The sequence below is a fragment of the Lagenorhynchus albirostris genome, chromosome 15 (genome assembly GCF_949774975.1).
Source record: "Lagenorhynchus albirostris chromosome 15, mLagAlb1.1, whole genome shotgun sequence".
In the NCBI taxonomy this organism is placed as follows: domain Eukaryota; kingdom Metazoa; phylum Chordata; class Mammalia; order Artiodactyla; family Delphinidae; genus Lagenorhynchus; species Lagenorhynchus albirostris.
In genome coordinates, this window is record NC_083109.1 from 65,785,297 (window position 1) to 65,811,987 (window position 26,691).

At 38.9% G+C, this 26,691-nt stretch overlaps 2 protein-coding genes across 3 annotated transcripts in view; one reads left to right on the top strand and one right to left on the bottom strand.

Moving 5' to 3' along the window:
* The first annotated feature begins 1,485 nt into the window (after nt 1-1,485).
* Nucleotides 1,486-26,691, top strand: part of ACSM3 (acyl-CoA synthetase medium chain family member 3) — a 28,169-nt gene continuing 2,963 nt past the window's right edge. Inside the window, 14 exon segments of the mRNA XM_060124032.1 lie at nt 1,486-1,695; nt 2,277-2,347; nt 2,349-2,492; nt 13,481-13,681; nt 16,276-16,416; nt 16,541-16,697; nt 16,970-17,058; nt 19,032-19,158; nt 20,072-20,117; nt 20,120-20,151; nt 24,263-24,352; nt 25,342-25,396; nt 25,399-25,468; nt 25,573-25,669. Coding sequence (XP_059980015.1) covers nt 1,495-1,695; nt 2,277-2,347; nt 2,349-2,492; nt 13,481-13,681; nt 16,276-16,416; nt 16,541-16,697; nt 16,970-17,058; nt 19,032-19,158; nt 20,072-20,117; nt 20,120-20,151; nt 24,263-24,352; nt 25,342-25,396; nt 25,399-25,468; nt 25,573-25,669 — 1,521 coding nt within the window. The 5' untranslated portion in view covers nt 1,486-1,494.
* Nucleotides 3,702-26,691, bottom strand: part of ERI2 (ERI1 exoribonuclease family member 2) — a 40,477-nt gene continuing 17,487 nt past the window's right edge. For both annotated transcript variants that reach the window (XM_060124024.1, XM_060124023.1), the window contains 2 exons: nt 7,603-7,661; nt 3,702-4,306 (listed from right to left, as the gene is read on the bottom strand). In XM_060124024.1, the coding sequence (XP_059980007.1) occupies nt 4,258-4,306; nt 7,603-7,661 (108 nt within the window). In that variant the 3' untranslated portion in view covers nt 3,702-4,257. The remainder of the gene's footprint in view (nt 4,307-7,602; nt 7,662-26,691) is intronic.

Consider the following 26,691-nt stretch of genomic DNA (forward strand, 5'->3'; position numbering starts at 1 on the left):
GGAGAGTCAGAAGAAGTACCCAGGTCTCCCCATGCATTGGGTGCAACAGAATGCTGCCCAAATGCCAGGTCCATTTAGGGTAAACTTTATGGCTGGCGTCATTAATTATTGTTTGGCAATTTATCAATACAGAAATGCTTCCACATAGATACTCTGCCTTACATACCATACAGTTAGAATTGCAGTTAAAAATGATGATTTAATGATTGTGAGAGTAGTGTTTCATTGTAGGAAATTCAGAAGATTACAGAAAGTATAAAAGAGAAAACCCTATAATCCCTAGAACAGTGTTTTTAAACAGCCTCATTTATGAGACCTCAGCCAACTAAATGCCATTGTGATCAAATGATTTCCCACAGAAGCCGGGAAGGCTGGGTGGCCCAGAGAGGCCTCCCCGACAAAAGTCCTGAAGGCTAAAGCCCTATTACTATATCTCTGGTAAAGAGACTCCAAGCCTGGACTCAAAGATAGCGTGGGCTCCTATTTGGAGTATGGGAACCGTACCCTATAAACTAGAGGATCTTTGACAGTGCTTTCATGCATAGTTGGTACTGAGCTACCTCAGTTTCTTCATCTATGGACTATCCACTGTGAAAAATTCTCCTAAACATTTCTGCACTCCTTTTGAAATCTGTAGGTGAAAGATATTAGATTAAAAGCTTAACCCTTTGCTTTCACTGAGAGTAACTGGGTAACCCAGATCTTTACTTCTTTAGAAATGTATATGGGAGGCAATAGCCTTAGTAGTCAGAAGAATGGGCTGGGACCAGACAGTTCTGGGTTCAAAGCCAACCAATGCCTCTGTTACAGACAGAATGCTTGTACCCCACTCCAAACCAGTTCTTATGTTGAAGCCTTAACCTCCAATGTGATGGTATTTGGGGATAGAGCCTTTGGAAGGTATTAGGTTTAGATGAGGTCATGACAGTGAGACCCCTGATGGGATTAGTATCTTTCAAGAAGAAGAAGAGAGACCAGAGCTCGCTCTCTCTCTACCATGTGAGGACACAGAGAGAAGGCAACAATCTGCAAGCCAGGAACAGAGCCCTCACCAGATAACTGAATCAGCCAGCAGCTTGATCTAGGACTTCCCAGCCTCCAGAACTGTGAGAAATAGATGTCTGTTGTTTAAACCACACAATCTATGTTATTTTGTTATGGCAGCCAGAGGTGACTGAGACAACCTCTTACTCATCATTTTCTCTATCTGCAAACAGACGATAATCATATCCACTTCACAGGGTTACGCTGAAGATTTCATGATAAATTGTATGTAAGTAAGACACTGAGCAAAGTGTTTGGAACATAGTGAGTTCTCAGAAAATGGTACTTTTATGATGATTAACAATAATAAAACTTAGCTGTTTGGAGACATGGCTACCTTCAAGCCAGAAACAAATGCATGTCTTTCTGCTTGTCTTTCAGATGAGTTGGTCTCTGTAGAAATCCTGAGTGCTAAAACATTCAGCAGGACTGAGGTTAGCTCTTGTCACCATGCAGATATTACTTCGTGCCAAGTATTTTCAGTGCCTAGCAATTCCTTTTTCTTTGAGAGCATTGCATAAAGATTATAGAACAGTAATCCCTCAGGATTTCTCCAACTATGAATCCATGAAGCAGGACTTTAAACTAGAGATTCCAGAGTATTTCAACTTTGCTAAAGATGTCCTAGACCAATGGACCAATATGGAAAAGGTTGGAGCAAGGGCCAGTCAGACTGCAGTTTCTTAACTGTGAGTGATTTTACCCCAAGGGACAGTTGACAATGTCTGGAGACAATTTTGTTGCCATGACTTGGGGGAGGGTGTGTGCTAATGGGTAGAGGCCAGGGGTACTGCTAAATATCCTGTAATGCACAGGACATCTGGTTCAACATGTTAAGAGTTCCATGGTCGAAAAAGCTTGGGTTACAAAAATGTCTGATTATAGGTTAATTTTTTAAAAAACGAAAAGGAGTAGAGTGAAAAGTGAATCCAAGAGTAATAAATGGTAGGAAATGAGGCATAGAAAGTGCATTGAGAGAAATACAGAGGGATACAAGAATTCTAACTTTATGGAAAGAAAAAGGCTAAATGAGAAATGATGTATGCTGGAAGAAGTGACATGGCTCCCAACATCTAGAAATAAGGACTCCAGAGTTATTCCCAAATACTACAAGTATGTCCTAACTAATGACCTGTGAATTTTCTTCAGAGAAAATATACCACTAAGGCAGCTGAAACAGAATTTAGCTGCACAACCACCTTTAAATCTATGACTGATTTGTCTTTCCGCAGGCTGGAAAGAGACCTTCCAATCTAGCCTTCTGGTAGATAAATGGAAATGGAGAAGAAGTGAGATGGGGTTTGTAGAATGGGATCTTTTTCAAGGAAATTTGCAAATATACTTACAGAAGCCTGTGCCCTGCAAAGGGGAGATCGAGTAATTGTGATTCTGCCCAGGATCCCCGAATGGTAGCTTGCATATGTAGCCTGTCTGCAAACAGGCTAGTAGTGTTTGCGATCTGATCATATTTAAACTATGGTGGATGAGAGATTTTCCAAAACGTGTAAGTAATCACGAGACATTTATTTTGGCAAATTATTTGAGGAACTATACAAAATACAGTATTATTCTCACGAACCTTGGAAATGTGTTGGAAACATGCCATATCTTTTAACCTAAACTATGAGTTGGGTTTTTCATAATGAAACAAGTTTAAGTGAATGCCAATCAACAACTGAACACCTTTATACCTACTGCTTTTCTCCTCCTATAGGACCCATGGTCATCTGTAACTCAATCAGTCCCAAACTCAAGGAACCCACCCTAGTTTTTGTTTCAAACCTTTATTTGTCTCCTGGTTAATTACCATTAATCTGGTGCCCTAAGCCAGGCATCTGCTACTCCTCCTTCCTAATCAGTTCTTACATCTTGTAAATTTGACTTCCTACATGCCTCCTCTTCTCCAACTTCATTGCCATTGCCTTACTTCATATCTTTACCGTCTCCTGAGTGGATTTTCCCAAAAGAATCCCTAATTCTGGTCTTGTGTGTGTCCACACCCCACCTCAATCCAATTCATAGCCAGCGTTCTTTCTAGAGCACATATTTTATCCTTTTATTTTGCTGCTTGATATTATTTAATAACTCCCTGTTGCCCACCAGATAAAATCCGAACTTCCTTAGATGTGTCATGGAAGGCTCTAGCTATCTTCCCTTTATTTTTCTCATTTCCCCACCCTCATACTCTTTGCTCCAACCACGTCAAATGGTTTCCTATAAAGTTTGTCATCTTTCTCATCTCCTTGATTTTGTGCACACTATTTCCTATGCTTAGAAAGCCTTTCATTCACACCTAACCACCTGGACAACTTCTATTAGACTTTAAAGTCTCAGCTCTAATGTCACCTTCTCAGCAGCCCCACCCTGATGTCCCAGTCTAGATGCTTTCTTTTTTGGGATTCCCCCAAAGAAATACATATGTGTTTCTATTTTAACCTATACAGTATTGTCTGGCGATACTATTTGTTTATAAATCTGTCATTCTCATAGGACTATGAAAGCTCCTAAAACGCAATGACTGATATATTCATCTCTATGTATCCAAAGACTGGCATACAGTAAGTCTCAGTGAAATATGTGTTGAATTAACATCCTTATTATCATAATAAATCATTATGTTAAGTAACCATTCTTAATTTATTATAATCATTGGCATTTGAGGAGAGCTATATGCTCTAATCTCATGTGTACATATAAATTATACACTGGAGTTGCACAGTCCTCTTTTGCACGGTTTTTTAACAAAATGACTGCTTTCATGAATGCTGCTTAAGCTCACTGTCTTAGTAACAGACTATTTGATTGCCAGGACCAGAAATCCATTCATATTAATTCAATAATGAAGGAAAATTATCGAACATCTACTGGAGAATCCTACAGGGGAAAAAAGTGCAGAAAGAAAAACTGGCCTCTACAAGAGAATAGGCTATTCGTCAGGCAGCTTCTATCTGTCTCTTTCGCTCTGAAGCCACAGGGCCTCTTGCCTTGCCTCTGCCTTTCTCAAGCACCTGCTCCAAAAAAAAAAACAATCACCTGCTCCTTTGACCTCTTCTTTCTTGCTAACACATTGTTTCTCTTCATTTTGGTTGGTGCATGGCTTTGATTTTCCAGGCTAATGTCTCAGGCCTTAACACTGTAGGTCGTTTCCACTAATCCACTCAGTCTCTTAAAATTTAAGGCAGAATCTGATTGGCACAGCTTGGCTTAGGCCAATCAGAAGTTATCAGAGGCAGCTTCAACTGATAAAGCTTGGTTACTGGGGCTGTGGGCAGAAGGAAGGCAGATTCTCTTAGAAGAGAGAATGAGAGGGAGGCAATAAATGGTAAATGTAATATACTAATAGTGCTAGTCTTCAGGGCAGAATAAGAAATGAGCTCATGGGCTTCCCTGGTGGCGCAGTGGTTGACAGTCCGCCTGCCGATGCAGGGGACTCGGGTTTGGGCCCTGGTCCGGGAGAATTCCACATGCCACAGAGCGGCTGGGCCCGTGAGCCATGGCCACTGAGCCTGCGCATCCAGAGCCTGTGCTCCGCGACAGGAGAGGCCACAACAGTGAGAGGCCCGTGTACCGCAAAAACAAAAACAAAACAAAACAAAAAAAGAAATGAGCTCATAGTTGGAATTTCCTAATAATTTTTCCCTTTTAATAAACCTTAGCTAATTTAAATATTTGCAAGTTGTTTATGTATTACATAGGGCTATATACATATGTGATAAAATGATAAAGAAAGGCAAAGGAGTGGTTAACACAATATTCTGGATCATGGCTACCTGATAATTTGGGGTAGAGCACACAGAGGGCATCAAACATATTGTTAAATTCTCTTTTTTAAGCTAGATGGTGGATAATTCTTATTTTCATATTTTTTAAAGGAAATTGTAGATATACACTACATGAATTCTGTTGCACAGTTGGTATTTTTTGCAATAAAAAAAGAAAAATGTATAATTGAACAGTGTCTTAGGAGGAGTCTTAAAATGTTTGGAAATGCATTACTAAAGGGGAGAGTAGTGAGATAACTGTTACTGTGCTTTCAAAAACGAAAAAGTACATAGTACTGAAAAGGGATAATATTAAAATATAGCATTTGAAATCAGAATTACTGGGAACTTGGAGAAATGTAAGTTCTTCAGCTCTGCCCAAGATTTACTGGATCTAAAACTAGGGTAGAGATATACAAAACCCAGAAATCTATGTTTTAATAAGCCCTCCAGGTGATTCTGATACATGTTCAAGTTTGAGAACCACCGAGCTAGAGGAAGTGAGCCTCTATCTTACTGGGGGCCCGGAGAATGACGAGACCTTGGTAAACGGAGGAGATCTGGCCACTGGTCACTAACTGGCTTATGTTAGTGTGTGGAGAGTGGAGCTCTGCATCTTGAGGGAGGCCTCTCATTACCATGTTTATGATACAAGGTATATAAAATGATATTACCAACTTATTAATTTGCCTGAAGGGCCAAAAGACTGGCATGAGTAGCCCCCTCTCTCCCTGTTAACAGACCTACATGAGAAGAAAAAATTTAGCCAGAAGTTTGTTTAGTGGACAAAACAAGTAACTTTCATAATTCAATTTATTGGCACTGAGGTTTGAAAGCCCAGTTCATCCACCCATCTCTTTATACCCACAATCCTTTCAAGCAATAAGTGTTTACTGGGCACCTGCTATGTTTTAGGAGCTGCGGGGTTTAGGGTCCAGTGGGAAAGAGTCATGAGTCACGTAAACACATAGTGTGACAAGTGCTATAAAGGAAATAACACAGGAGCCATCAGAATGTATAAGAGCAGTATCACTATAGACTGAGAGAAGGTCAGGGGGATATTTAAGCTGAAACCTGAGGGATGAGTCAGCCAGTGGGAGAAGGCATGGGTAATGGGAGCATTCTAGGCAAATGGAAAAGTTTCTACAAAGGTCCTAAGGCAAGAGAGAATTTGTAGATTTGAGAAAACCAAAACCGTCCAGTGTGAATGTAGGTACTGGCTAGGGGCCACCTCATTCCAGGGACGATAATAAGTGAAATCCCCTAACAGAGACTTCTCCTCTAGACAGGCTTGGATGAGTACTGTCGGGATTTGCCCTAGTAAGTCTCCTTTTTCTATGTTCTGTGGCTGCAATATCCCTTTCTGAGACCAATTCTATATTAATATATCATATATCAGGGTATGGTTTAATCTTGCTTCTCTGTGAATCATTATGTCTGTTTACACTGACTATGAATATCTCTGTTCTGATCTATTTTATGTTGAGTTTAAAGTTTAGCTCCTGGAAGTCAATCTATTTCTGTTATTTCCAAATTCTCAGAGAGATATGCTCTATAGTCAGTCCCCAGTGCCAACAACAAACTCATATCACATTTTAGTTTTCAAACTCTTTTGTATGTATTGTAGGCCAAATCCCTTTACAACAGAACCCTCAGTATATAATTATTAAAAAATATTAATTGCCAAGAATTTGTTCCTTTAAGTAATATTTACCACAAAAAGCTAGTATAACACCCAATCTCAGCCTACAGGTCTTGAAGAAGTTTCTATAATGTACGTGGTCCCTCTGGAATTATAATAAACGTTCACTCATTTGTTCATTTTATCTTCACAAGAGCTTTATGATTAGGAAGGGGAAGTCTCATTTTATAAACAGGGAAGGCAAAGCTTTCATAGATGGGGGAAAAGGAACATTGTCATTTGCCCAAAGGCATTCAGAAAGTCAGTGTAGAGCCCAGTGCACTCTCTAGAACTTTCTAGAAGTTTTACAAAATTTTGAAATAGGAACAGTTCTTAAAAATCAACTATACTCCAATAAAAAATTTTTAAAAGTCATTTAGGTGGGGGAAGTCAGCATCATGGCAATGTGAGATGTTTCCTTTGTTTCTCCCCTTCAATTTACAACCAGTAAAACATATATAACTCTACAAATGTTCCTCTGCTCAGTACACCGGGACACCAGAGAGATCCACACTTCTGTACATCTGAAGGTGGGTGGAATGGCACATAGGAGGTGGAATCGAGGGAACAGTGGAGGGGGTGCCGTAACCCTGGCCCTCCGGCCCATCAGTGGATGAAGAACCCAGTGGTAGCAGGGGAGGTGGTGCACACAACTCCAGCTTCCCAGCTGAAGCAGCACACGCAGCCAAAGGGAACCAGGCAGCAGCAGCAGCAGGGCCTGCGACCCTGGCCCCACCAGCCACAGTGGTGCCCAAGACTCCAGCTGCCCTGCCCAAGGCCGTAGTGCCCGCAAACCTGACAAGCCCAACAACCCCAGATGTGGCCGAGGTGCCTGCCATCCTGGTGCCCCAGGGGTGACCTGAGCAACAGCAGCAACACTGGCAGCAGCAAGGCACCAAGGACCCCAAAGGCACAAGCAGAGACAATGAGGGCTCCAGTGACACCTCTGGCAGGGGTGGTGAAGGGTGGAAAATACTGATTCGACAATACAGTCATGGGCAGGTCAGGTTAGGGAAACCAAAGACTTGTGCTATAGTGCCACCTACTGGAAAATAAAAGAAAGTCCTCTAATTCCCAACCTGTTGAATCGTTAGAATCAAAGTAAACAAATCTTACCTAATAAGAAAGGTGTTCACGTCTTCAAATGGGTGGGCAGAGGAACAAGTCATCAGGCACTGTGAAAAAGCACAGTGGCAAGGTATCAGGAAAGAAAGTGACAGTTCTCTAGAAACCAAACTTAAACTCACGGAAGATTGCAATCTGATAGAGAACTAAAAATAGCTGTCATACAGAGTGAAGTAAGTCAGAAAGAGAAAAACAAATACCATATGCTAACACATATATATGGAATCTAAAAAAAGAAAAATTGTCATGAAGAACCTAGGGGCAAGACGTTAATAAAGACGCAGACCTACTAGAGAATGGACTTGAGGACACAGGGAGGGGGAAGGGTAAGATGGGACAAAGTGAGAGAGTGACATGGACATCTATACACTACCAAACGTAAAATAGATAGCTAGTGGGAAGCAGCCGCATAGCACAGGGAGATCAGCTCGGTGCTTTGTGACCACCTAGAGGGGTGGGATAGGGAGGGTGGGAGGGAGGGAGATGCAAGAGGGAAGAGATATGGGGACATATGTATACGTATAACTGATTCACTTTGTTATAAAGCAGAAACTAACACACCATTGTAAAGCAATTATACTCCAATAAAGATGTTTTTAAAAAAAATGATCTATAAGAAAACTCAGAAAGTCATTTCAATGAGTTCAGGAGTAAAATTAATGAGCAGGAGGAATATTTTACGAAAAGACTGAACCTCTAAAAAGGAAACAAATAGAAATTCTGGAGGCAAAGAACTCAATAAATGATATAAAGAATGCAATAGAATGCATTGAAAATAGAGCAGACCATATGGAAGAAAGAATCAGCAAGCATGAGTACAGAAATCTAGAAATGACCCAGGATGGAGAAGAGAGAAAATTAAGGGTTTTTTTGTTGTTGTTTGTTTCTTTAATGAATAATTTCTAAGAGAACCATCTCATTCCATTAGGAAAGGCAACATAAGGAGATGAGAGCGAGAAGCGAACAGAGTTTATTTAAAGAAATAATAGCTAGAACTTCCCAAACCTGGGGAAGGAACTGTATTACAAGTCCAGGAAGCTAATTACCTTAATTACGTACAAGTCCAGGAAGTTAATTACCAGGAAGCTACTTACCTCAATGCAAAAAAAAAAACTTATCCAAAACACATTATAGAAAACTGTCAAAAGTTAATGATAAAGAATTTTAAAGGCATCTAGGGAAAAAAGACAGTAACCTAAAAGGAACCCCCACTAGACTATCAGCAGATTTCTCAGCAGAAACTCTACAGGCCAGAGGAAAGTGAAATGACATACTCAAAATATTTAAAGATACAAACTGTCAGCCAAGAATACTCTGTCCAGCAAAGTTTTCCTTCAGATATAAAGGAGAAATAAAGGCTTTCCCAGGCAAACTAAAGCTGAGGGAACTCACCACTACACCTGCCTTAGAAGAAATGTTGAGAACTTCTTGAAGATGGTGGAGTAAGTGTACCCGGCACTAATCTCCCACCTGAACACATCAAAAATACATCTACATGTGGAACAATTCTCACTGAAAACTAATTGGAAACTGACAGAAGGACTCCTGTACAACTAAGGCTGTAAGAAAGACACACACACGATTGGGTAGGATGGGAAAAAAAGGGATTGGGTTGGGACCTGTGCCCCTGGGAGGGAACTTAGAGGAAAAGGGAGATTCCTTGGGTGGACACCTGCCCTAGGGAGTGAGTAGGTCAAGCCACAGACTGGGCACCTCAGCCCTGGGGACCTGTGGAGGAGACAAGACCCACTGGCTGCTTGGAGAGCCACTGGGACAGACAGAAAGCCTGGAGAAGCTTGGATTCCACTTGTGAGGAGCACACAGGGGCTGGTTTGCCCACAGGCAGGGCAGAGAGAGGTCTACCCTGGTGGCTATCAGGTTTTGGGAGACCACCTCACCGTGCACCCCAGCCCAAGCTGACCAACTCCCCCTCACTCCACACCACAGCATGGCACTACATCTAGGGCAACCATAACAGGGAAAAGACACAGTGATGGGCTGCATCTGAATGAAGCCACAGACACCTACTTATATTAATGCATATATGTGGAATCTAGAAAAAATGGTATAGATGACCTTATTTGCAAAGCAGAAATAGAGACACAGACATAGAGAACAAATGTATGGATACCAAGGGAGAAAGGGGTGGGGTGGGAGGAATGGGGAGATTGGGACTGACACACATACACTATTGATAACTATGTATAAAAGAGCCAGCTGAGGGGAACATACGGTATAGCACAGGGAACTCTACTTAATGCACTGAGGTGTCCTAAATGGGAGGGAAATCCAAAAGGCAGAGGATATATGTATATGTATGGCTGATTCATTTTGCTGTGCAGTAGAAGCTAACACAACATTGTTAAGCAGCTATACTCCAATAAAATCTAATTTAAAAAATCAAAACAACAGTAAGACATCACTGTACACCTATTAGAATGACTATTATCAACAAGACAAGGAATAACAAATGTTGGAGAGGATGTGGAGAAAAAGGAACTCTCATACACTGTTGGTGGTACTGTAAATTGGTGCAGTTACTATGGAAAACAGTATGGAGATTCCTTCAAAAAATTTAGAACTACCATATGACCCAACTATTCCACTTCTGGGTATTTACCTGAAGAACATAAAAACACTAATTTGAAAAGATATATGATGTCTATACATTTATACAAAATAACAACTGTGAAGCAGAAACGGGCATTTCATTTCTGGAAGTTTTGAACTTTTTTTTTTTACATGAAACTTAAATATTAGTAGGTATCCTCCTCAGAGAGGCCATCCCCAGCCAACCTATCTAGAAGAGCTCCTCCCCTTACCTTCACCCAAAGTGCTCATTCTTTATTTTTTTAAACAAATTTATTATCATCTGATATTGTATATGTTTCCAGTCTGTCTAGAATGAGGGTAGGCACCTCTGTCCATTTTGTTTTCTACAGTATCCTTAGCACTTAGAAAAGTGTCCACCACATAGTAGGCTTCAATATATTTTTTTAATGAATAAAGGTATCCACTGTATTTATAATTGTTACTGAGTCCAAGCTCGCTCTGCTCACTGCAGGACAGGCCAATAAATCAGGAGACGAGGTGTTGAGGCAACTAATAGAGACTTTTTTTGGAAAGCTGGCAGATGGAGAATATGGCGGACTATGGTCCCCAAAACACCATCTTATTGGGGTCTGGATGCCAGTTTCTTTTAAAGAACAGGGAGGGGGATGAGGTGAGGAAGTAAAGTAAAAAGGCCATTTATCTTGCAAAACATCTCCTCGAATGGCCTGCATTGGGGAGGGGATGTGTTAATTTCTTCTTTTCTGCAGCCATTCACAGGTGGCCAGGGTCAGAGTGTCTCTCTGTGCGCTGAACAAAGGCACTTTAGTTTAACAGTCAGGCAGGGGGGCAGGGTTCCCTGTGGCAGGCCATTATGTGTGCTTACAGCTATAGACAGTGATTGTAATAACAAAAGCAACGAAAAGCAAAAGTTAAAGAAACAGATCCAACAAGGAGTCAGAATTGGCTCTTCCCTGTTACATAATCATCTAGGACATCACTCCAGAGCAATACCAGAAGATTGTTTTATATTTAAAGTAAACAGTGTAATGCTTCCCAAATGATAATTTGGATAGGAAGATGTTTAATAGGTAAGACTGATCACTGTTAATAGATTCCTTTAAAGATATTTTAGGAATTATGTATTGGCAGAACTTAATTATCTAAGGGTAATGTGTTTAAATAAAGTACTTCTCCTTGGTCATGAAATGTCAACAGTGGGTTTGTTGTAAGTGCCTTTAAATTATGGAAAAGTGTTGGCCATGGCAGGCTTACTACTTATCTCTAGGTGCAACATCTCTAAGGAATAACCTTGGAGTTAAAGCCTCATAAAAATTGCTGCACTGCTTTGATTAGAAAGGGAAGATATTCTAAAGAACCTTATGTTTTGGTCCTAGTTGTCTGTTTCTTGAAGGACTCCATGGGAGGGACTTGTCCTTTCCAAAATGGAAAGATGAGCCAGTGTCAAGAGTCCAAGAATGGGACTTCCCTAGTGGCTCAGTGGTTAAGAATCCTCCTGCCAGTGCAGGGGACACGAGTTTGATCCCTGGTCCGGGAAGATCCCACATGCCACAGAGTAACTAAGCCCGTGCACCACAACTACCGAGCCTGCGCTCGACAGCCCGCAAGCCACAACTACTGAGTCTGTGTACCACAACTACTGAAGCCCAAGGTGCCTAGAGCCTGTGCTCTGCAACAAGAGAAGCCACCGCAATGAGAAGCCCACGCACTGCAACGAAGAGTAGCCCCCGCTCACCGCAACTAGCGAAAGCCCGCACGCAGCAATGGAGACCCAACACAGCCAAAAATTTAAAAATAAATAAAAAGTTTTAAATAAATAAAGAGTCCAGGAATGACCAGATATATGTTCTTCAAAATTCCTTGCCTGCTGCGTCACTAGGAAGAGGAAAAACCATTATAAACTAAATGCCTTCCACCCCTACTTGAAGGTCTGGAATTTGAGTGGTGGAATCTGGAACACAGATAGAGACAGAGATAGAAATATGATACAGATACAGATATATTCTTGAAAGTCCATTAATCCTTAGAGAAAATAATAGCTAAATTTTATTCAGTACTGTTCTAAGCTCTACATGCATTTTAACTCATTTAGTCCTTAATAATCCTATAAAGAAGGTAGTGTTATTATAATCCCATTCTACAGATGCAGAACCTGAAAATCCCAGAGGTGAAGTAGTCTTGCTCAAGGCCAAGCACTAAGAGTGTCTGGCTCCAGGACACACTCTTAACCATTACAATACACCTTACAGTGTAATTTACAGCAGGTGGGGAGCAGAAGCACAGAAGAGATAAATGCCTCAATCTTTCTCTTTGGAAAGAAACCATAAAATATTCATGTATGTTTTAAGAGGCACTGAACCGAAGTGGTTAAATGTACAGCTCTGAAGTCAGGCTGCAGGGTTCAGTCCATGCACTGCCACTTGCTACTTCAGTGATCTTGGGCATATTATTTATAGGGTGGAGTAAGAATGCCACCTGCTATATCAGCAAACAAAGGATGTTCTGGCCATCAAGCCATCAGCCACTGTAGCTGCCCCTGATGGTAATGCCCTGAGGGAACTCAGGATGGGAAAGAAGAGGATCTTGGCCCTAGACAGTTGAGGTGCCTATCAAAGGAATGATTTCAGTAAGCCCAGACTCTTGCATCTTCCCATACACAGAAAAGCACTAAATTCATTAACTTGAGATGTCAGGTTTTCTTTAATTAACAGTAATCTTTTGATGTTCCAACTACCTGGTTTTTGTTGTAAAAACCACCCCTATATATCCTGGCTTCTCCCTTCACTCTTCGGAGCAGTCCCTCAGAGCTATCTGAGACGCTGCTCCCAGGCTTACATCCTGAGAAAGTCCTCCCAATAAAACATAATTCTCGACTTTCATGTTGTGTATTTTCTTTTTAGTTGACAACAGCTTTTGAGTTTTGTGGGTTTTGGTAGGGATTAAATGTTAAAACATGCAAAACACTTAAATAGCACCTGGCACTCAAAGTACTAAATAAATGTTGGGTAATATTACTTTTCAATCAAAACCCTCTTCAAGCTGAATGTTATGAATGGTCTCCAGATAGAAGATAATTATCCAGGATTTAATACCCTTTCATGTTAGGTCAAAAGGGTCATAGACTTTGAGATCCCTTGAAAGGCAAAAGCATAATAATGAAAGGAAGACAGATACCTTGCCTAGAAAACCAACTAACTCACTCTGAGAAATACAGAATGTACATGAGTTATCTACACTACCCTAACATGGTGAAGGAAATCCTTTCTAAACATTTTCTTTTCTTCTCCTTTAGGGACAGTTTTAATCCAGGAACCACTCAGATGACCCAGAAAGACATCCTCTACCGACTACCATCTTCAAAATCAAAGTGCATTATTACCAATGATGTTTTAGCTCCAGCAGTAGATGGTGTTGCATCTAAATGTGAAAATCTGCACTCCAAGATAATTGTGTCTCAGAGCCCCAGAGAGGGATGGGAGAACCTCAAGGAGATGATGAAGTGAGTAGCCATAATTGTTGTAGAACAGCTTCCCAAGAAGAAACGCAACATTGATAAGACAGTCAATCCATGACTGACCAGAAAAATGAAAATTAAAACGATAGGCAAAAATTTAATTAAATTCTTGGACTTTTGACAAAGGGAACAACTGGTGATTATTCCTGCACTTATAGTGCAAAGCTCTGAGGCAACAAGGAGCTGGCAGTGTTTTTCATAGGTTGGGATCTCAAGAAGCACACCCTAAGACAGAGATTAGTTGTGTAAGAAGTTTGCTGAGGAGTTATCTTGCATTAAACACCTGTGAAAGAAAGGGAAAGATGTGGGATTGTACTTCCAAAAAAGCCCTCAGCCAGCCTACTGAGATCTGTGGAGTTTGGATAGCCCTTCAAAGCTCTGCCCAGCTAAAGCAAGAGGTCCTATGCTGATCAGTAACTGGGTATGGGCTGTCCTTAGGAGGCATGACCTTGAGCAAGGCAGCTGTCTTCAGTCAAGGTAGTAGCTAAAGAAGGATCCTAGCACCTGGAGGGAGTATGTATCTTCCAGGAAAATTGATCACAGTCAATCCTTCTTTGTAGGCTGCATCATTCCCTTGATGACAGTAACATTTCTATCAAGTTATAGTATGAAGAATATTTAATGGATGCAATTATAAAACTGAATTATACTGACGTTCAAGCCCTGATCTGGGGTGCTTCCTGGGGTCACTTGGAAATCTCGCCAAGTATTGGTTATATTTTAGCTTTAGGGTGGCAGCAAATTCCCTTTCTGGAATGAGCTTCCTACCTTTACTCAATGATTTTGGAGCATGCTGGCAACTATGGACTTGTTCCTACCTCTTCTAAAATAGTTAACATTTATTGAGTTATCAAAGGCCAAATTCTGTTCTAATAAAAATGTTATAATTGCACAATAGCTAACATTTATATGGCACTGATTATGTGCCAAAAACTAATCCAAGCACTTCAGATATATTAACTCATTTAAATATCACAACAACCTAGGGAGTAGGAACTATAATTATACAAATGGAACTATAATTATACAAATGCTAGGATCTTGCAGAACTGGGTTTCAAACTTAGGCAGTCTGGTTTCTGAGCCCACATACCTAACTGCTATGTATAATGCTTCTGAGAGACTGGTACACTAAACCTGCCTTAGGTTTCAAGAGTAACCATATCTATGATAGAAGTGATAGGTACACAGCTATAGTACTTTTTTTAAAGAAAAAATTATGGAATTATAGCCTAAACATTTGGTTTATCTTTGTTAGGATTTAAAAATAGCTTTTCTATATTTCTCATGGCTGGATATTTCTGATTCATTCATTCTCAGCTCAATATTCCCAAATAAAATTCTGTATGCTTCTTAGACACTCAAATGTGCAGAGTTTACCTCCCCTCAGCTGCCCTGATGTATGACATGTATCAAAGCCCAATTATCCTTTGGAACCAAATTTTTTTTTCTCTTTAACTGAGGCCCTTCCTTCCCTAGGTGGATACTTAGATCCTCTTCAGTCTTATTGTTTACTATATTCAGAACTATGTAGACTCTTTTTTGAGACACAGAAAAAACATCCTTTTGAGGGGTCAGCAAATGTTTTTTATAAAAGGGATGGATAGTAAATATATAGGCTTTGCAGGCCATGCAGTCTCTTATCATACCTACTCACCCTTACGGCCATAGTGTAGAAAGCAGTCACAGACAATATGGTTGTGTTCCAATAAAACTTTGGTTTTTGGTTCCAATTTGGTTCCAATAAAACATGGTTGTGTTCCAATAAAACTTTATCTGCAAAAACAGAAGGCAGGCCATATTTGGCCTGTGGGCTATAGCTTGATTATCCCTGCCTTATACCATTAGCCATGACTTCTATTAACATACCCATTTTTTTTAAAATCACATTTTTCTTCACATATCCATGATTATAAGATTATAGAATCCTCTTTCTGTTGGAGGTATGATAAAATTCTTGAGTTTTTAAACTGCTTCAACTCTTCCTTATACAGTACAAAACTATGAAGTCAACTTGTTATAAATGGGCTATTGACAACAAAGTTTAGTTTGCTTCTGGAAAGCAACTTAAAAGATGCAGAGAGAGATGGCTTTTTTTTTTTTTTTTAATATTTATTTACTTGGTCGTGCCGGGTCTTAGTTGCAGTGTGCTCCTTAGTTGTGGCATGTGAACTCTTAGTTGCAGCATGTATGCGGCATCTAGTTCCCTGACCAGGGATGAACCTGGGCCTCCTGCACTGGGAGCACAGGGTCTTAACCACTGTGCCACCAGGGAGGTCCTGAGAGAGATGGCTTTTACCTTGGAATTCACCCTAAGTCACTGGGGCCTGATCAATGAGATGAAGAGGTCTGAGTAAATCCTTCTCTGTGGTAACAGTCTGTGACGCTGTGTTTGGGACCTCCCTGGTGGTCCAGTGGTTAAGACTCTGCACTTCCACTGCAGGGGGCATGGGTTCGATCCCTGGTCGGGGAACCAAGATCCCTCATGCTGTGTGGTGCAGCCAAGAAAAAATCAAAACTAAAACAAAAAATATGATGCTGTGTTTAATGTGCAGAATCATTGTAATTCTTTCTTCATAGACATGCCAGTGACAACACCTGTGTGAAGACAAAACACAATGAGACGATGGCCATTTTCTTCACCAGCGGAACAAGCGGATCTCCTAAAATGACCGGACACACCCACAGCAGTTTTGGTTTAGGATTATCTATAAACGGAAGGTACTCTCACAGAACTGTAGCTTGAAGTGTCAGTGCTACAAAGGTGATGATTCCTTTATTGGTATTTTAAATTTCTTTTCATATATATATATATATATATAAAGTCTATTCTTTGTTTACCCAGGTTCTGGCTGGATTTGACCCCTTCGGATGTCATGTGGAATACCTCAGACACAGGCTGGGCAAAATCTGCATGGAGTAGTGTTTATTCTCCACGGATCCAGGGAGCATGTGTACTTGCACATTATTTGCCACGGTTTGAGCCAACTTCCATCTTACAAGTAAGGCAGAGCAAAAGAGGCCAACATTTAGAAATGCATTAGTACTGTCACTGACAGGACTGGTGAATAAAGTAACTTGCGGAAATCAGAGTAGACAACATGATTTAAAGTATTTCATGTCTGTAAAATCAATAAGCCTGAAAGGATATACAAAGCAAAGGTGTGAGCGAGTTTATGTTAGAATAAACAATGTTTTAAGTTGTGCTGTATCTACCACAGACATTTAGACACTTACTAAAAATTGTGGTAAGACCACTTCTTCTAAATTGCAGACACTTCGCAAGTTTCCCATCACAGTCTTCTGTTCAGCACCAATTGCAGATAGAATACTTGTGCAGAATGATAAGACCAGATAAGAAAGGTTGGTGAATGGGCACTTAGTGGGAGGAGGGGAGAGGAAGAAGAAGAAATATAAGAAATATTATAAAATATTTTTATTTTATAAAATAAAAGATCTCTCTGCCTAAAAACATAGCTCCAGGCCAGTAGGTATGGGGTTTAGCAATCTCTTCTCCCCTTCCTTCTTGCTTACATTCTGTAAATGATAATTACTATATCCAGGGTGGTTTCCCTCAAGCAAGGAGAGGAAAGGGAGGGTTCAGCCAAGTGTATAGCTCTGAGCCCAGTGGTTATGGATAAGAAGGTGTTTATCCTTTGTATGATGACTGCTACCTGAGCTGAGAAAATATATGTCACCCCTATTTAAAACCCTATCCCAGCAAACAGGAAAGATGAATGTCCTTTATTACTGATTCCATTTGAAAGTGTGGATTGATCACTACTTTTAATTGACTTTATTTGATTTTTGAACAGGAAACAATTCACATGACATAAAATTCAATAGGTATATAAGAATATATTAGTGAAAGTCTTCCTCCATACCTTGTCCTCAGTCTCAGTTCTCCCTCTCCCTGAGATCTATGCATGCACAAGCCAATATGCATATGTTCTCCCCCTCTCTTTTATAATGGGAACATGATATGCACACAATTCTGACCTTCCTTTCTTCACCTACAATACATCCTGGGACTGTGCTGTCCAATTTGGTAACCACTAGCCACATGTAGGTATTTAAATTTTAATTAAATTAAAAATTCAGTTCCAGACTATAGCTAATAATACTGTACAGTAAGTCCCCCACATAAACGAATGAATTCCGTTCCGAGAGCACGTTCGTAAGTCCAATTTGTTTGTAAGTCCAATGAAGTTAGCCTAGGCACCCAACTAACACAATTGGCTATATAGCACTGTACTGTAATATGTTTATAATACTTTTCACACAAATAATATATAAAAAACAAACACAAAAAATACAGAAAACATTTTAAATCTTACAGTACAGTACCTTGAAAAGTACAGTAGTACCAGCTACATCACCACTGCTTTTACGCTTGCTTCCAGACATCCTGAGCTTGAAATAAAGATACTGTACTACTGTCCTCTATACAGTACCGCACAGTAAAGTACACAAAAGCACAACCACTTGTAGAGGATGAGCGCATGTGACAATGTATGCCAGACACATGAGCTAACTTATGTGATTGGACATGCCAACACACGTTCACATCTTTGAAAGTTTGCAGTTTGAAAGTTCGTATGCAGGGGACTTACTGTGTTGCATATTTGAAGTTGCTAAGGGAGTAGATATTAAAAGTTCTCATCACAAGAAAAAATAGTCTTGTAAATACGTAGAGTAAGAGATGTTAACTAGACTTGTGCTGATCAGTTAGTTCACTATATACAAACATCAAATCATTAACGTTGTAAACCTAAAACTAATACAACATTATAAGTCAATTATACCTCAATGAAAAAAACTCAGGGCCTCAGTTGCACTAGTCATGCTTCAAGTGCTCAACAGCCACACAGGGCTAGAGGATACAATAGTGGACAGCTCAGCATAGAAATTTCTATCATAACAAAAAGTGCTATTGAACAGTACAGTCCAGGAGGTTCTTCTTTTTTCTTAACAACTGTAGAGTGTTCTATTGTATAAATATTCCACAATTTAAGCAGACAATTGGTAAACCTTTCATCACTGATTTAACATATTATGTGGTACCTTCCCTAGGGATGGCATGGCTTTTCTCTGCAACAAATCACGCCCCCGCCCCCACCCCACCCCCGCCCCAAATAAAAGGGAGAAAAAGAAAAAAAATAAAAACTGGTGTTTCGGGAGTCAATTTATGGTAGAATGTTTTGTTTATTTTGTATTGGAGAAGGGAGTTGGGGGAAAAACGAAAACACTTTGTATGAAATTTCACTAGAAATAACCCTAATTTCCATTTTTTCTCCATTTTCCTCCTAAATTTAACTCGTTATCTGTCTTCTGAGAAACTATAAGTTCAAAAGCTTAAAGCACTGTGTAAGTGCTGGGGAGTCAGTCAACTCTGAAGCGACTGAACAATGGAGAAACAGGACAGGTCTGGATATCCACGAAGGATATGGACAGACTGAAACGGTATACAGACTTCACTGAAAAGACAGGGCTGGACTCAATTCAGTCAGATGAATAAAAACCAAAGTGTTTATTATACCTTTGTGGTTGAGGGATAGGGAGGGAGTGGCGTGATTAGAAGAACAGTTAAGAAAAAAAAAACTTGAGGGAAGATAGGTGCAAAAAAGCTCTGTAACAGATACAGTTTAAATAGCCATTCATTGAGGAAAGCCACTATATAATTGATCAGGACCAGGGCATTAAAAATTTTTTTAATTAAAAAATACTAGATCTACAAAAAGATCTCCCATTATGTAATGAGGAAATTTCTTAGGGCTACTTTAAAAATAGAAAATGCTGAGCTCCTTGTTACTTGAAATATTAAGTTTGCTGGAAAACTCCTTGATAAGCACACTCTAAAAAGGTTTATCTAAAGAGCTCGTAGAAATAAGAAGAAATTCTAGAGGAAATGAATGACATAATAACAAAAGTGGTTATTATGTAGGAAAGGGAGGGATAAAATGGAGCAGATAAGGGAAAGGCTGAAAGAAATTTTTCAGTGTGTCTTTTTATAATGCTTCAATTTATGAACCATGAGAAAGTAGTACCTGGTCAAAAATTAGAATACCAAAAATAAAATAAAAACAAAAATTGACGTATTAAATAGAAACAGCATAACAAGTATCATGCGAATATGAGTACAAATGTTTTCATAAATATGGATATTTTAGCAATTATAAATTTACTTAGTGTTATAACTTTATTATATTTGTTTAGTGTCTATCTCTATACTTCATGAGAGCATAGAATTTGTTTTATTTTGAGCCTGATTCACAGTAAGTTCTGAATAAATATTTGTTGAATGAATGCATGGTGGATGAATGAATAAATTTAAGTTATTTGCCATGTTACTTTACTCTTTCTTCTTCTTAACTAGGTACTAATCTGTGGACATTTTAAGGGAATGAAAATTAAGCCTGGCTCAATGGGAAGCCTTCTCCTGCTTTTGATGTTAAGGTTTGTACATCCCTTCCCAGGAAAATATTTAACAACCCAATCTGTTTACCACCTACCCCGCTTCTACTCCCTTACATTCCTAGTTTTGGTGATGATTATGTTACTTCTATGATATCTTAACTTCCATATAAAGATGGAAATGGGTTAGAAATGTTAGTTTGTCTCTTTTTTCTCTCAAAAGCAGTTCTTATGCCAAATAGTTCTAAGCATTTTATAAATATTATTTTCCAGAAGGAACCTATGAGAGACATGGCAATATTAGAACCATTTTACAGATGATGCCCAGAGATGTTAAAAGACTCACCGAAGGTCACATAGCTAGTAGCTGCTAGTGCTGAGATTCAATCCCAAGGAATCTGGTTCCAGTATCCATACTCTTAACTGTGACACCACACTGCCCCTTCTGGTTAGGGAGCTCCAGACCTCCTAAAAGGGTCAAGTAGGTCAAAAGAGGCTACAGTTTACAATGGTTGCAGCATTCTCTCTCTCTTCCTAAGCCTGCCTGGCCAGTTCCTGGCTGTCATGTAACCACTGCCATTTTCATCACTTGATCCCTAGGGGGCATCTTATTATCCCATCAGCACATTTTGTACAGGGTTAGACTTGTTCTCGGATCAACCCAGCCAAAGCTAAGTATAGCCAAAGGAACTTACACTAATACCTAAAAGAAAACAGTAGCAACAAAAACACAAAATGGATGAGTTTACAGAGACCTCAGAATCAATCTTAACTGAGGGTTAGTCATAGATGAGACCAATGTTTCCCAAGTTTATCTGATCATAAAGAATCACATGGGTACTTGTCAAAAATACAAATTCTCAGGCTCCTTCTCTAGAGAGCCTGATTCAATAAATTTAGGGTGGGATGCTGAAATCTGTGTTTTAATAACACCTCAGGTAATTCTTATAATCAGGTAAGTTTGAGAAAGTTTAGATGAGATTGGTTGCTGATGTCACTATTTATGGAATAAACCAGATGCTGGTTCCTTTCCCTCACTTTCACTTTGCTATGGAACCTTGTCTAAAGGTAGGATTGCCTGATGGTTTTGGTGTGGCTCTGCTATTTACTAGTATCTTTGGTTAAGCTGTTAAAGTCTGTTTCCTTATTTGTAAAACAGGGACCAGGGTGAACAACTTGTCCCAGTTTGCCTGGGACTTATTTAGTTTTAGCCCTGAAAGTAGCACATCCTGAGGATACACCCCCTGCCTTAGTCACGGGCAAATCAAGATGGTTGGTAACCCTAATAATAACAGAACTGATTTCATAGGTTTCTAGTGAGGATTAATGAGGTAATATTTCTAAAGAGCATAGCAAAGTGCTTGGCACATAATAAAGGTCCAAAAGATAGGCACTGTTATTATTCACCTCTCCCTGGAATTCCTTTCCTTTGAAAAACTTTTCTAAGAAGAGATGGTAGAGCAGCATTGGTTACATTCTGTAAAAAGACGTAACAATAGTTCATTAGTTAATAGGCTGCCTTAGGTCAGAGAAAGAAATACTGATAATTAAGCATTATCATATATGCATTACGAGTAATCAAAAATTGGCATTTCACATAGATGTTTTCTCTTGATGACAATTCCCAACATGCATGGATATCAGAGTCTCACAGGCATAGCTATACTCACAGCCATCCCAACTGCAGTGTACCACCAGTTCCCCACTCATTTAAGCCCAGTGATTTATTGGAGTAACTATCTTTGAATGCAAAAATCATGTGGCCAAGAGGATTGGCCCCATGAGCCATGCATGGCCCCATGCATCCCCCATGAGCATCTCCACTTTCACTTATTTATCCAAATTTCTTTTTATTGTGGTAAAAGACAGATAACTTAAAGTTTACCATTTATAAGTACACAATTCAGTGGTATTAAATAATACCACATTAAATAATGTTGTGCAGGTGTCACCACTATCCATCTCCATAATTCTTTTCATATTGTAAAACTGAAACTCTATATCCATTGAACAATGACTCCTTAATTCCTCTTCCCACCTGTCCCTCACAATCACCATTCTACTTTCTGCCTCTATGATTTTGACTACTCTTTAAGTACTATGTATAAGTGGAATCATACAGTATTTGTCTTTTTGTAACTGGCTTATTACATTTAGCATAATGTCCACAAAGTTCATCAATGTTGTAGCATGTGTCAGAATTTCCTTTCTTTTAAGGCTGAATATTCCATTGTGTGTGTATATATATATATATATATATATATATATATATACACACACACACCATATTTTGCTTGTTCATTCATCTGTTGATGAGTGCTTGGGTTGCTTCCATATTTTAGCTATTGTGAATAATGCTGTGATGAACATGAACATACAAATATCTCTTTGAGACCCTGCTTTTGATTCTTTTGAGTATATACCCAGAAGTGGAGCTGCTGGATTATATGGTAATTTTATTTTATTTTATTTTTTATTTTTATTGGAGTACAGTTGATTTACGACATCATGTTACTTTCAGGTGTACAGCAAAGTGAATCATTTATACATATAGTAGTTTTAAGTTTCTGAGAAACTGCCATACTGTTTTCCACATTTTACATTCCCACCAATAGTGCACAAGGGTTCTAATTCCTCCACATCTTTGCCAACACTTGTTATTTTGGTTTTTTGATAGTAGCCATACTAATAGGTGTGAGATGGCATCTCACTGTAGTTTTGCTTTGCATTTCCCTCATGCAGCCACCTTCATTTTTAACTCTTTCCCATGGGCTTTTATTATTGGGCCCCTCCCTACCTAGCTAAGAGCATCTTTAGTGACATTCGGACATTCGGGGATGTACTCTAACCAGCTGGATATCAGATTTTTGCAACTTCAAAGATCAAAGCTCATAATTTTCATGTTTAAACATTCTAGGACTCCCTTGAACAATGAGGAATTAGATTCTCCCCAGAGATAGAATATTTTATCTATTTTCCCATCTATTAAATAGTAATCTGTGTTAAGTAATTGGAACTCTTAACATATCTCTTCTTGATACCTGAAACCAAATAATTCTTTAGATGACTGGGTGGGAATTTATACTTTTTATTTGCAAGAATTTAAAAATAAGTTCTTAACATTTAGAATGCCTTTCAAGTTTCTCATTAGGGACATATAAGCGCTTTTCCTTCTGGAAAGGGCCAGATAAATATCATACCCTTATTTTCCAACAAGCTACATCTCAGGTTTGAAGGGTGTGTATAAAAGCAGACTAGAGTTTTCATATTTAGAAACAGCTAAAAGTAAGAGCAAAATCTGGTATATGAGATGAGCAATCAATCTGAGAAATGCTTATTTGGATTTTTAGAAAATGGATTGAACTCCCTGGAGAGATTCCACAGAGAAGTATAATGATGAAAAGTATAGGATCTAGAGTGTGATTGCTGAGATTTGAATTCCAGCTCAATCATGCACTGTGGCGCTACGTAAACTCTCTGCGCTGCAGTTTCCTCATATACAAAATGAGCATAATAATACTCCTAACCAGATATGGCTGTTGTAAGGACAAAAGAAGATAGTACATATAAAGTAGTTAGAGCATTAGCATTTATTATTTAGGATGCTAGCTACTATTAGGTACCAGAGAACGAGAGGATAAGAGAGCAAGGCTTCGGATTACCCACCACTGTCTCAGCCAGAGAACATTCCTCTTTTCCTACTTACTCATATTGGGCTTCTGAAGTAAGATTTTGTTTGTTTCACAAAGTTTGAAAACCAGTAATGAAATATTTATTTGAAAGGAAAAGACAATTAAGATATATTGCTAAATGATAAAAGCAGGTTGCAAAACACTAATATTATAAAGTGATCCTATTTTTTTCTATGTCTATATCATCTCAAAGGATATTACCAAAATGTGATTATTGCTGGATGATAGAATGAAAGAAAAATTTTATTTTTCTTTCACATTTTGCTAACCTGCATTTTATAATATATTTTGCAGTAAGAATTTAAATAAATACATTTCTCTTAGGAATTTAAAGTATACTTAAAAATTTTCTGAAGTCTGCATTCTTAAATGGCAAAAACCAAAACAAAACAAAACGTGCAAAGATTTCAGATGTGGCATTAAATAAAAATTCCCTTAAATAAATTATTGTTTCATTCTAGATTTTAGATGTAAATGGCCCACCTAGACAAGGAGATATTGGCATTTGAGTTCTACCTAACTGACCATTTCGCCTTTTTACACATTATGTGGTAAGAGACTTATTAAATAACATCTCATTTTCTATTTATTTCTCAAAAGTGCTTGGTAACGATCTCTATTTGCCACAAAATACACCTAGGATAGGTATTCGGCCTTTTCTTGAGAGATTCATTGTCCTGAACAGTAATCCCTCAGACAGGGAACTGAAGAAATACTCAAATGCTTATTAGAGAAGGGCACGCTGGTCCCCCCAGGCTAGATCACTGCTCCAAGCCCGTGAAGGTAAGAGGAAGGGGGCCCTAGAAAGAAGACAGCCCTCTTAATATCATTAATCCTCTCTGTTGTAAATCAGCACCCAATAATTTTCCTGAAATCTGATTAGTGGTTTCCCTTCATGCAAGGAGTGAGAGAGACAGAATGGTGCAGTGAGCTTAAGTAATTTTCTTTCTCCCAAGCTCCTTACTGTTTGCAAACAACTTTCATCTCTAATTACAGTATACAAATTAGAGAAAAGTTTACATCAGTATAATCAAAGGCCCAGGTTCTAATTGTCAGTGGATTTTACATAATGTAAAAATACTTCCTTTTTCTTCCTGCTAAACTTACAGAATCAATTCTCTACTTTTGCGTAAAACGAAACCAAATACAAAACAAACACAAAAAAAACCCCTCTCTGTTGACTCATTTGGTACCTTCTTTTAACTCTGAGTATTGACTTCTCTTTTTTCCTGCAAGTGTTTAGATATTAACCAATTAGCAAAAGACTTATTTAGCCTTCTCCTCTGAGCACCTGCAATATTTACTATGTGACCAATCTAAGAAAATTCTCAGGATGGCAGCATGCCTAGTCTCTGTAATTACAGTTTACCTCTCTGATTACTGGGCTGGCTCAATGCTAGACTTTCATCCCTATTTCCCATGCTTGCTCCTCTTCATTCTAAGGATTCTCAAAAACACCAAACTTTTCTTTCTCCTTAAATATTTAAAAATCCAACTGAACAGAAGAGTCACATTCAAAATAATATTATTAGTTTTATAGGATAATCCTACAGAAACAGCTTCAAGTCTATGAGGCAATTTCTATATCACTGGGGACGGGGCTATATTGATGAGGATGGACATTTCTGGTTTGTTGCAAGAGTGGATGATATCATATTATCCTCTGGGTAATTTTCATCTGTGGATATGTTTGTGTTAACAGACTGTAGGCATTCTGGAGTTAACCTTTTGCTCACCTTTACAAATTCCTGCCATATGTTTTGTTTCCCAGTTACTGAATTGGACCGTTTGAGATAGAAAGTGCCCTGACTGAGCATTCTGCACTTGCAGAGTTAGCTGCCGTCAGCAGCCCAGACCCCATCAGAGAGGTAAGAGAACTGATTCGTCTCTATCTTATAGTTTGTTGGCAGTCTAACATACTTCTAAAACAGTAGTTCATTGAAACAGAATTATCCAAATGATTCATTCACTATGTTACTAAATATGCAAGTCAGATAGAAATATGCTAATCAGAGAGAACTGCTACAGAATGAGACGGAAAATATATACTATAAAGAATTTGAATCCTTTCCATGGAGTGCTGGGGCAAAGATGGTGTGAATGCCAGCAACCCAGGCTCACACCAGGATAGGGTGCCGGAAGTCAGCTAGAAGGCTCAAGTTTTTACCCAGAAGGTCTGGAAACCAACATGGACTTTGGTGTAGCTGAGGAGGATAGGCTGGCATCAGATATCAGGAGTGGGAACGAGGTCTGAGACAGGAACTAAGTAACCAGAAGTAGTCTGGCTCGGTCAGTAAGTACAGAGTTCAGGAAATAAACTATGAATAAGACAGGAGTCCTCAAAGCTCACCTCTGTTGGGCTGATCACGTGGTAGTTTGAGTTTAAAGGTTCCATGCCACTCTTCGGGCCCCCTTTGCCAGGCAGGGCCTCCAATATTCCAGGTAATGAGAGTAGGGAACAGATTCAATGATTATTGAAGTTTGTCCCTTTTCTCTGAACTCCACCAGTAGGGTTTCATGAGTCTATATATATATATATATATATATATATATATATATATATATATATATATATGAATCACTTTGCTGTACACCTGAAACTAACACAACATTGTAAATCAACTACACTTCAATAAAAAAATTTTAAAAAAGAAAGAGAGAAGGATTCAAAGCTGTAATGTATAGCATGGTTCCATTTTTAAGTATAAATGTATTGGGAAAAAACAGGAATAATTTATACCACTTTGCTGGTTTTCTCTGGAGAATAGAATTAAAAATGATTTTTAATTTCTTAAAATGAAAGCTTGTGAGGATTAAATAAGTTGACATAGGTATAGGCCTTATAACAACATCTGGAACATATTAAGTCATTAAAAATATTAGGTATTAG